The sequence below is a fragment of the Eptatretus burgeri genome, chromosome 7, assembly GCF_056783735.1.
Source record: "Eptatretus burgeri isolate ZD-2024b chromosome 7, Ebu_testis_v1, whole genome shotgun sequence".
Taxonomy (NCBI): Eukaryota; Metazoa; Chordata; class Myxini; order Myxiniformes; family Myxinidae; genus Eptatretus; species Eptatretus burgeri.
This window is the reverse complement of record NC_140967.1, coordinates 99,036,203-99,047,268: the sequence shown is the minus strand read 5'-3', so window position 1 is coordinate 99,047,268 and position 11,066 is coordinate 99,036,203. Positions and strand designations below refer to the sequence as shown.

The 11,066-nt window shown below is 45.5% G+C and overlaps 1 protein-coding gene across 23 annotated transcripts in view; it reads left to right on the top strand.

The window, feature by feature from the left end:
• Nucleotides 1–11,066, top strand: part of LOC147023891 (signal-induced proliferation-associated 1-like protein 2) — a 389,701-nt gene that overhangs the window by 353,780 nt on the left and 24,855 nt on the right. For 19 of the 23 annotated variants that reach the window (XM_085889827.1, XM_085889829.1, XM_085889825.1 and 16 more), the window contains one exon: nt 4,895–4,996. The exons of the other annotated variants lie outside the window; for them this stretch is intronic. In XM_085889827.1, coding sequence (XP_085745953.1) covers nt 4,895–4,996 — 102 coding nt within the window. The remainder of the gene's footprint in view (nt 1–4,894; nt 4,997–11,066) is intronic. 23 annotated transcript variants of the gene reach the window in all.

Genomic DNA, 11,066 nt, shown 5'->3' with positions numbered 1-11,066 from the left:
TATAAGTTTGTTTGCTTCTTCTTTTGACTCAACGAATTTATATTATTATTATGATGATTAATATACAATTCCCCTTGTCTGCTCTTTCTTCTGTTACATGATGTTGCTAAAGTATTGTCTCAATCGGGCGTGTGTCCGCTGCTTCTAAAACCTCGTCGAATGGTGAAACGAAGATTAAAGGCCACGGCATTTTTGTATGAGTTTTACAGAAGCTAAAGGAGATAGCCACAAGGTCTTTTGGTGTGACATATGTGTGTTTTTTGCAAAGATTGCAACTGCACAACAATTGGCAACCATGGCAGGGATTTTGAATTGACTAATCTGTTCGATTGTTCACTATATATACTATCGTCGAATGCATCACTGTCGGTGTTTGCACATTGGAGTGTCCTGTTCACGAGGTCTTTCTGTTGGTTCACACTTTTTGCGATGGAGTTGGCAGGGCACCTGTGACGAGTCATGAATATGCGCAAGGCTGAGCACCAACCCTCGACAGGTCGACACTGTTGCTGTATGCTGGGGCAAGAATTTGTAATTTGCCTGCGGTGCCGACACGTGGGCCCACCAGAGTGGGTAAAAGCCTTGTAGTCTTGCCCTCGTTGACGTGTGTTCTCTTCCCATAGCCGAACAGTCGGGGGCAATGAATTTTCTCGACCAAATGTTGACTGACGCAAGACTTCTTTCGATGAAGGGCTTGTGCTCAAAACGTCGCTTCACCTCTTCCCTCACGGCATTTCGCATACCTCTTTCGACAATTGTTTTGTTGTAAAAAATTTTTTCAAAATAATTAAACAATGGCCTTTGTTTCTGCATTGAACTGAGTTTGGTGAAGTCCACTTTTATTGTTATTTCAATAAGTTATTACTCCTGTTCACTCATGTTTTTATCTGGAGGCCATCTTCATGTTAAGTAACTGCACAAGTGGGAAGAGGGTTAGGGCACTGTATTGCCTGTGCTCAAACTTACAAACCAATCGTGATAGTCCGGGAGCCAACCGATCAAAATTAAAAAAAAATTGCCCGGTCTGCTATAAAATTTTTGTGTTGATTTTCATAAAGAGACACCCTTTGAGTATATGAAAACCAATGTTGGCAATGGTGAAACTCTTGCGCAACAACACAGTCAACACTTTTGCGAGCCCCCTCTGACAACAAAATGTTGGCAAAAGCGAAGATGTAGGATGGGGGTAGGGGTAATTCATATTGTCCTAAAATCATAACCACTAAACCTATATACACAAATGACCCCTCATATTAAAGAGGAGTTCATTTCCTATATCACAATTGGTGTAGATTTAACCTACCTACAATTGACAAGGTTATATGTCAAACAACAAAAGATTTATGTAACTCAGAAATGCTTGACTATCAATGGGGTCAGGAACAAGAACATACTTTTACATGCCATGGTTTTAAGGAAGATAAAATTAGAAATGGATTAACACAATATTGTGACATGAAACATCCTCTTCAGAGGAAGAGTCACTCTCTGAAACAACTCCACCACATGAACCTCTCTGACCAAGGCATATGCATGTCACTCAGCAAGGCACAGCAGCCTTTTGCATGAACATCGTTTCAGACATTTGGATAATTTGCACATGCAAGACACCGTTTTGTCTATGTTTGGCTTGGCTGGCTTAGACATGAGAATTGGGACCAGTTTTCCATTGATAAGGGTTCTGCCAAATGTTGTGGCTGGGGGAAGTGCTCGGTCACTGAGATGTGCACGTCTATACAGAAGCAATTGATACAATGCTCTTAAAACAAGGAAGTAAAACGCATCTTCTGTTGCTGGCAGTGACCTAAGGTCTAATTTTGAAGAGACAAACATATGCTGCCTGAGGGTATCCAAACAGCTGAACCCTTTTTGGCCATGCAGAGCAGTCCAGTATACTCTGGCCTCATCAATGACACATTCTGTTGCTGCCATTTCACTATCTCTTCCAAAATCAACAAGGTGGGGAAGGTTTCCTATCAGTCCCAGAGAAACCTGTGCCGCTCTTCTTTCACAGGAACACAGGCATCATCCCAACTGACTGGAAGAGGGGCCTTGTTGTCCCTCTCTGGAAAGGGAAGGGTGATCGCCAAGACTGCAAAAACTACCGAGGGGTGACGCTGCTCTCAGTGCCGGGCAAGGTCTTTGCTCGGATAATTCTTGATAGGGTTTGCCACCATCTGCTTGAGCACCAGCGTCCAGAGCAGTCAGGCTTTACACCAAAGAGGTCAACGATTGACCGTATCCTTGCACTTCGTGTCCTCACCGAACACAGACGAGAGTTTCGGCAGGGGCTGCTTGCAGCCTATGTTGATCTCTGTAAAGCGTTCGATTCAGTGAATCGGGATGTCCTCTGGAGGATTCTTGGTCTTCGTGGGGTGCCACCGAAACTGATCGATCTGATGTCTGAACTCTACTCTGGTACTGAGAGTGCTGTGAAGTGTGGTGGTACCATCTCTGACTTATTTCCAGTTGTTACTGGAGTTCGTCAGGGATGTGTACTTGCCCCCACACTTTTCAGCACTTGTATGGACTGGATTTTAGGGAGGATGTCGGAGAGATCAAGTTGCAGTGCATCGTTTGGCAATGTCAAGATCTCGGACCTTGATTTTGCAGATGATGCAGTCATCTTTGCGGAGACTTTAGACATCCTCTTGGGGGCCCTCGAGGTGCTGAATGAGGAGTCGGAGCCGTTGGGATTACGGATTTCTTGGGTCAAAACTAAGATCCAGGCTTTCGGTGACATCTTGGATGCTGCTGTCCTGTCTGTGTCTGTTTGTGGTGAGGATGTTGAGGTCGTGGAGAGATTCACTTACCTTGGCAGTGATATTCATGTCTCCGCAGGTTGTGAGCCGGAGGTCAATGACGTCTGAGTCGGGCCTGGGGAGTCATGGATTCACTGGATCATGGGGTGTGGCGCTGCCGGTACCTGTGCGGGAGGACGAAAGTCTGAGTCTTCAGGTCCTTGGTACTTCCAGTCTTGCTCTATGGGTGCGAGACTTGGACTTTGACCAAGGATCTGAGACGGAGACTTAATTCCTTTGGACCCAGGTCTCTTCGGAGAATCCTTGGCTATCGCTGGTCGGATTTTGTGTCCAACGAGCGGTTGCTGAGAGAGACTCGGATGAGATTTGTTACCTGCATAGTCCGTGAGCGTCAGCTGCGGCTGTATGGACATGTGGCTCGTTTTCCTGACGCTGATCCTGCTCACCAGATTCTCTCAGCGAGGAGTCTCATGAGTGGGAGGCCAGTGGGCCGACCACGTGCCTCATGGTTGCAGCAGGTTGACCATCATCTCAAGGAGATGGGGATGGGCCTGGCATCTGCCTGGGGATGGCCAGACGGAGGCCCCTGGAGTACCGGCGGAAAGTGGACGCAGCGACGCGCTGTTCTGGCACATGCTCCCATACCTGACCTGACCTCTTCTTTTCCCCTTCTGAATGGGTAGCTCACTGTGTCACATCCACACAACACATATGTGCACAGAAGTGTAGCTGCGACATCAAGAGGATTTTCTGGTACTTCTTGCTCAACACTTCTACCAGCTCATGAATAGGTAGGTATTGATTCTGCCGTTGTATCCAGAGTTCTTGCAATGTGTTCAAGCAGCAGAAGTGATATATACACAGCATAATTATGTGTGTATCTGTTGCATGCACAACAGCTCGATGGTGATCAAGATATTCCACACAATACGCAAGATGAGCAATAATCCTTGTGTCTGCCTCTTCATGTTCTTCACAAGGTAAGTCCAGAACTGAACTTGATGCTGATGTGATGGAAAGAGTGTGACCTTTGTTTTCCATCATACCACCAAGAATGATGGTCACTCCATCCGGAATAGCTTCAGGACTCTCACAAGGGAAGTGCCAATGAAGTTCTGAAGATTTCCTTTATTTCTTGGATTCTTCATGAATAAATTCCAGTCCGGAATTTCTAGACTCTTGGATGGTGAGAATTGTCTTGCCTGGTCTGTCTGGTTTCTCCTCTGCTGCTCATCACCCTTCAAAGTATGGCTATCATCAAAATCATACTGATCACCAATGATGTTGACACAGTTGCACATTTCAGGTTTCAACTGCAGGATACACCTGCTTGCGAAGATACAGCTGGGGAAGTTCACCAAATGTTTTCGCACCCATTTTTTGGTATTTATTTACAAATGCCATTGTGTCTACCAGATAAACTGTGTATAGGTCACTCTGTGGTAATGATGGCAGCTGTAAAACAACATCCTGCTCAGCTTCAGCAATTAGCACTGCCACGAAATCAGACTTGTTGCCTTTGCGCATTACAAACCCCTGTGCTAGCGTGGATCAACCTCAAACAGGGATGATGGATAGTCTGTCCACTCATGGGAAAATGCAATCTGTCTTGTGACTGGGTCGGCATCTCGATAGAAACACAGCACACGTGTAGCTGCAGTCTCATCTTGATAGATCCTGATTAAACTCTGTTTCCTTGATGGTTTTGATTTCTTCTGTGAGGAGAAAGTTACCAGCTTCAGTGGTTCAATCTTAATAGAGACCACCTCTTCTGCTTTCATAATGGCTTCCATGCCCTTAGCTTGAGCATGGACCAAGTCTTTTGAAGCATCCTTCTCACCAGTTGCTCTATTGAGCAGAACCACTTGGTTGTTACACTGGAATGGGTTTATCATCTGCTGGCATATCACTTTCTTGATCTCCTCAACATGCATATGTTCTTCTGTTGCCTGCTTCTGTGTTTCTCCATGATGAGTGGATTCCTGTTGGCCTAGATTAGCCATAGACTTTATGTTCTCTGATACAGCTGTGAGAAATGGTGCTGTCTTCACATATTTATCTCGAGCAGCTGGTGCCTGAGATATGCGTTTGAACAGAGATGTCTTCCCTTCATTGTTGTATGTCTGCTCCAGGGCCATGTCACTCCAAACACCATTGAATTTTCCTTTGGAAGAGTGAACTGTGAAGTACCCAACCTGGATCCAGCAAACCTTAACCAAACTGTGTTCAATAGAGTAAGAGGATTTTGGGGGTAGGGGTAACTTTGGTTGACAAAAATGTTAATTTTCTCTTTAAAAATTGATAGAACTCAATCAAATTTGCTGTTTTAATTAGCCATGGATACCATGTTCATATCACATTAAGAGAAATTAGTATTCTAATGCAGCATCTGCCTATGATAAGAAAAGTTCTAAAGGCCATCTTCAAAAACGTTATTTTTAAGGCATTTTTCACAAAATTATGTACTTTTACGAGGTTTACTTTCACAAAGGCAATTTTTTTTTGTCATTTTACAATGCACTGATTGAATTCTTACATTTAGTTCACATTTATTTTTCATGAATGTGATTTTTAAATTTTTTTAGAAATTTTATTGACAATTGCTGTTTTATCAAATTTTTCAAATCTTCCTCAAACAAAAACGGCCGCCAAAATTTTTCGCAAGAGCTTATGAATTGCCAACATTGGTTTTCATGAACTGCAAACATATATCTAAACATCCTGGGGGTGTAAAATTTTATAGCAGAGGCTGTAAGGTCCAACCCTAAAACAGCCTCGTACACAGGTTGGCTCCCGGACTATGAGGTTGTTTTTTACCCCTCAGCCCGAATTGGGCTGAAAAAGGGGTATTGTCGTCACAGGCGTTGTCGGGGCGTCCGTCCGTCTGTCAACTTTTGGTTTCCGTCGATTTCGAGAACGTCTTTGCCGATTAAATCCATTTTTGCAGGATATGTTGGGGTTGAGTCGAGGAAGGTTCCTTTCGAAAATGGACACGCTGCAATTTTCAGCGTGGCCGCCACGGCAGTCGTCTTGAAATTGGTTTTCATCAATTTCGAGAACGGCCTGGCTTGGCCGATTAAATGCATTTTTGCAGTGTTTGTGTTGGAGTTGAGTAGAGGAAGGTTCCTTTCGAAAATGGGCGCGCCCTGCGATTTTCAATGTGGCCTCCATAGCAGCCATCTTGAAATTGGTTTTCATCGATTTCGAGGAGAACACCTTGTCCGATTAAATCCATTTTTGCAGGGTATGTAGGGGTTTAGTAGAGGAAGGTTCCTTTCGAAAATTGGCACGCTGCGATTTTCACTAGCCGCCACGGTAGTCATCTTGAAGTCTGATTGATTTTCGATATGACTGACGTCCAACGTGCTCTAACTGACGGCATCATCGCGATATCACTGCTTCCCTTTACAATGCATGGGCTGAGGGGTTACGCCCGCTTTGCGGAGCTATTTGTTTTAATACTGTATTTGTGCCTTGTGGCCGAACCTTTGTGATGATCATGGTGGGTCATGCACTTCTTCATACGTGATTTATAATCCGTGTAGTACTTGCTTCGGTGTTATCTGGGATGCATATTGTCAGCCTGTGAAATTCGGTTTGGGATGTACCCTCGTAGTTAGCTGACTTCCCCTCTCCTTTCCCTCTCCCCCCCTCTTTAAATCCCTGAATTCGATGGCATTGTTGATAAAGCCATGTGGTGGCCCAACACCAATTCGCTAATCACAAAGCTGGATCATTTCAGTAGGCCTTAAAAGCGATCCTGGATTCTCGATCTACCGTAATTTGGTTCCAGTGCTGTCATGCTTTCGAGGACATTATCACAGGTAAACAGACTTGATCTCAACAGATTTCTTTTCTGTTTTTTTTTTTTTTTCTTCTTTAACAAAATGTCTTGGTTCTTATTTTACAGTTCATTTTCTCTAGGAGAGCTTTAGGTAAGGTTGTATGTTGTCATGACGATAAGCTGCCACTGAGCTGGCATTGACAGATTGATAAATTTCCGAAGGCGATTTCACAGCCACCAAATCCTTGGTTTATTTTGTCCAGCTAACTCTCAATAGCGCTACTCCAGCTACTTGGTGTTGACGGACTCAGAACTAAGTGGTTTGCAATTGCTGAGAATGCAGTGTCTGATGAAAATGGATTTTGTTACAGACGTCAAGATCCATCGAAGAGCCAGATGACAAAAGGATTGTGTTTGTACTGACGAGTGTGCTTTATGGAGAACAGTTTAGACGTGTGATGTGCAAATGAATCAACAAAAGCAAAAGAGATTGCATTTGTGAATTAATGCAGCTCGGCAAACGCCATTGTCATGTGTCCTTGAAAGCCTTGAGAAACTGAACAAAGGAACTGAAAGCCTTGGACTGAACAAAGGCCAAAAAAAATAAGTCATTGCACAGGTGGGGTACAAAAGAGCAGCGGAAGAGTAGAGGTAGAAATCCTGGACCTAACTATGCAGAAGATTGTTGATTATTCGCAGCGTTCCTGTCTTTGGGAAAATACATTTTCATAAAAAACAAAATGACCAGTTGCGAGCTTTGTTTACCCTCTGGGAGAAGTAAGCCTCGAGCTACAGTCGTCTGCCATCACGTAATCATTGCTGCAAGCTCTTCCAATCGGTGAAAATTCAGATACAGCTAAGAAGAATCTTTCATACCAGCATGTCATCATAATGACAATTATCATACCATCATCATCATAATGGTTAGAGGGTCGAATCTGGGAGGTCAGCGGTTCGAACCCCAGCCGAGTCATGCCAAAGGCTAAAAATGGTATATGCTGCTTCCTTGTTTTATACTCGGCATTCCAAAAGGTTTTTTTTTCCATGTTGTCAACAGATTCCATGTATTTATCCATCCAACCATCCATCCATTGGGACCATACTCTGTGCACAGCATTGGTGCTGCCCAAGCAGTCTCCTTGGCTACTGAGCACAATCCTGGACGGGTTACCACTCTGACACAGGATACCAGCAAGCTGGCACTCATTTTGCCGACCTCAGAAGGATGACAAGCAGGGTTAACCCCACCTGCTATTAATTCAACAGCCGAGTGGGATTTGAACTCAGGATCCTAGGATCGCAAGCCCACCACCCGAACCATTATACCAACACCATGAAGCATGTTATTATTTTATCACAGGATGGATATGGATATGTGTGTGTGTATATGTGTATATATATATATATATATATATATATATATATATATATATATATATATATATATATATATATATATATATATATATATATATATATATATATATATATATATGTAGTCAGGTCAGGAATGGGAGCATGCGCCAGAGCAGTGCATCGCTGCATCCACTTTCTGCCAGTACTCCAGGGGCCTCCGTCTGGCCATCCCCCAAGCAGATGCCAGGCCCATCCCCATCTCCTTGAGATGCCGATAAACCTGCTGCAACCACAATGCACGTGGTTGGCCCATTGGCCTCCTCCAGTCACGAGACTCCCTCGCTGAGAGAATCTTGTGAGCAGGATCAGCATCAGGAAAACGAACCACATGTCCATACAGCCACAGCTGATGCTCACGGACTATGCAGGTAACAAATCTGATTTGAGTCTCTCAGCAACCGCTCATTGGACACAAAGCCCGACCAGCGATAGCCAAGGATTCTCCGAAGAGACCTGGTACCAAATGAATTAAGTTTCCATCTCAGATCCCCAGTCAGAGTCCAAGTCTCACATCCATAGAGCAAGACACCATTCTCGCCTTTCCCGCCTTTGGAATAAACTCCCTCACTCCATTCAATCCCATTCTTCCCGAAAGGCCTTCAAAACAGCTGCTCACCACCACCTCTTATCATCCCCCATCCAAATCCTCGATCTTTTCTACCCCCGATAATCCACCCAAGCCCACCTCCTTAAAATCCCCTGCTTTCCTTCCTGAAAGTCCCTGTAATGTCCATCTTGTATTCCCCATGTTCCCCGCCCCATCCCTCTCCCTTACACAGATCTAATGTCTCTTCCCCACTGTTTTGTCCTTCCCTCTCCCACCCCTCTTGTCTCGTGCCCGCCTTGCTGTGCGTTGTGTGTTAGATCTCATACGAGCCTCGACAAGTTATACAAAAAAAAAAGACTGGAAGCAAAAAGGAGCTGAAGACTCGGATTTTCGTCCTCCCGCACAGGTACCGGCAGCGCCACACCCCATGATCCAGTAATCCATGACTCCCCAGGCCCGACCCAAACGTCTATTGACCTCTGACTCACAGCCAGCAGAGACATGAATATCACTGCCAAGGTAAGTGAATCTCTCCACGACCTCAACATCCTCATCACAAACAGGCACAGACAGGACAGCAGCATCCAAGATGTCACTGAAAGCCTGGATCTTAGTTTTGACCCAGGAAACCCGTAATCCCAGTGGCTCCGAATCCTCATTCAGCACTTTGAGGGCCCCCAAAAGGATATCTAAAATCTCCGCAAAGATGACTGCATCATCTGCGAAATCAAGGTCAGAGATCTTGACATTCCCAAATGATGTACCACAGCTTGATCTTTCCGACATCCTCCCCAAAATCCAGTCCATACAAGTGCTGAAAAGTGTGGGGGCCAGAACACACCCCTGAGTAACTCCAGGAACAACTGAAAATAAGTCAGAGATGGTACCACCACACTTCACAGCACTCTCAGTACCAGAGTAGAGTTCAGACATCAGATCGATCAGTTTTGGTGCCACCCCACGAAGACCAAGAATCCTCCAGAGGGCATCCGGATTCACTGAATCGAACGCTTTACGGAGATCAACATAGGCTGCAAGCAGCCCCTGCCGAAACTCTCGTCTGCGTTCGGTGAGGACACGAAGAGCAAGGATATGGTCAATCGTTGACCTCTTTGGTGTAAAGCCTGACTGCTCTGGACGCTGGTGCTCAAGCAGATGGTGGTGAACCCTATCAAGAATTATCGAGGCAAAGACCTTGCCGGCACTGAGAACAGCGTCACCCCTCGGTAGTTGTTGCAGTCTTGGCGATCACCCTTCCCTTTCCAGAGAGAGACAACAAGGCCCTGTTCCAGTTAGTTGGGATGATGCCCGTGTTCCAGGCAGAGCATAAAACTGCATGCAACGACACGAGTGCAGCATTTCCACCAGCCTTGAGAAGTTCAGCATGGATGCCACAGATCCCTGGAGCTTTACCCCATTTCAACCAGTTCATCGCAGTCTGTGTTTCCACAAGCGAAGGTGGACCACAGTTGATTCGAGGGTCAGCAACAGTGATTGTAACACCCTTGACATCCAACTCGACAGCTGGTGGATCAGCCTGGTACAACCGCTCAAAGTAACCGGCCCAGCGGGCCTTCACTTCAGACTCCTCTGTCAAGAGCCTACCACTCTCTGCTCGAACTGCAGTACACCGAGGGATGGGCTAGGATGAACGCAATCCGCAAATTCCCCTGAAAGCGGGACGAGAATCACCTGTCCACAGGTGATGCTATACCCCCTCACAGATTCCTCATACAGAGGCCTCCTTGTCTACCCTCAGCACATGTGCAGTTTCATGAACTGCTCCCTAAACAGATCAGTTCTGCCATTCAGCCTGGCCCTGCGACTCTGGTCAATGGTATCCAGTGTCCCTTGAGAGACAAAATTCTTCTTCACCCTTCGGTGAGTTCCAAGGCATCCACCGGCAACATTAAGGACGGTGGTCTTTAAGGCACTCCACAACTCTTCAGGACCTCCCAAAGCACCCAGACTCCTCAAATCTCCACTCAGCTTGTTCGCAAACTCCTCAGCTACCTTCTCATCCTTGAGCTTGCCAACATCCAGCCTTGGCTAGGATGGTACCATTTTCCTGGATTTAAGGTGCGACAAGAGTTACTACAACAAGCCAGTGGTCAGTATTGAGGAACTGAGCACTCCAGTAGACCCTGCAGTTCTGGATCATCCTCCAGCCACCATCAACGAGCACATGGTCAATCTCCTTTGCTACACCACCAGCATTGGAATACCAAGTCCAGCGATGAGATTGTGGGTGCTGTAACCATGAACCGGCCACCCTAAGTCCAAGCTGCACAGGAGGTACTCCCATGGAGTAGGTTTTCAGATTTTTTTATGCTTCGAGAATGTTTTGTGGAATGAAGGGTTTTACGGTGGCCGGAGTGCAAATCCTGCCACCAACCTCCGAATAAGAAGTAACCCAACTGCAGGAGGACGTTCGCAGACACAGTTGGGCACGAGATATGGATGGCCATTGGCTCACAAAGAGCTTCTCTGCCCTTTGTATTCAATGTGTACAATATATATATATATATATATATATATATATATATATATATATATA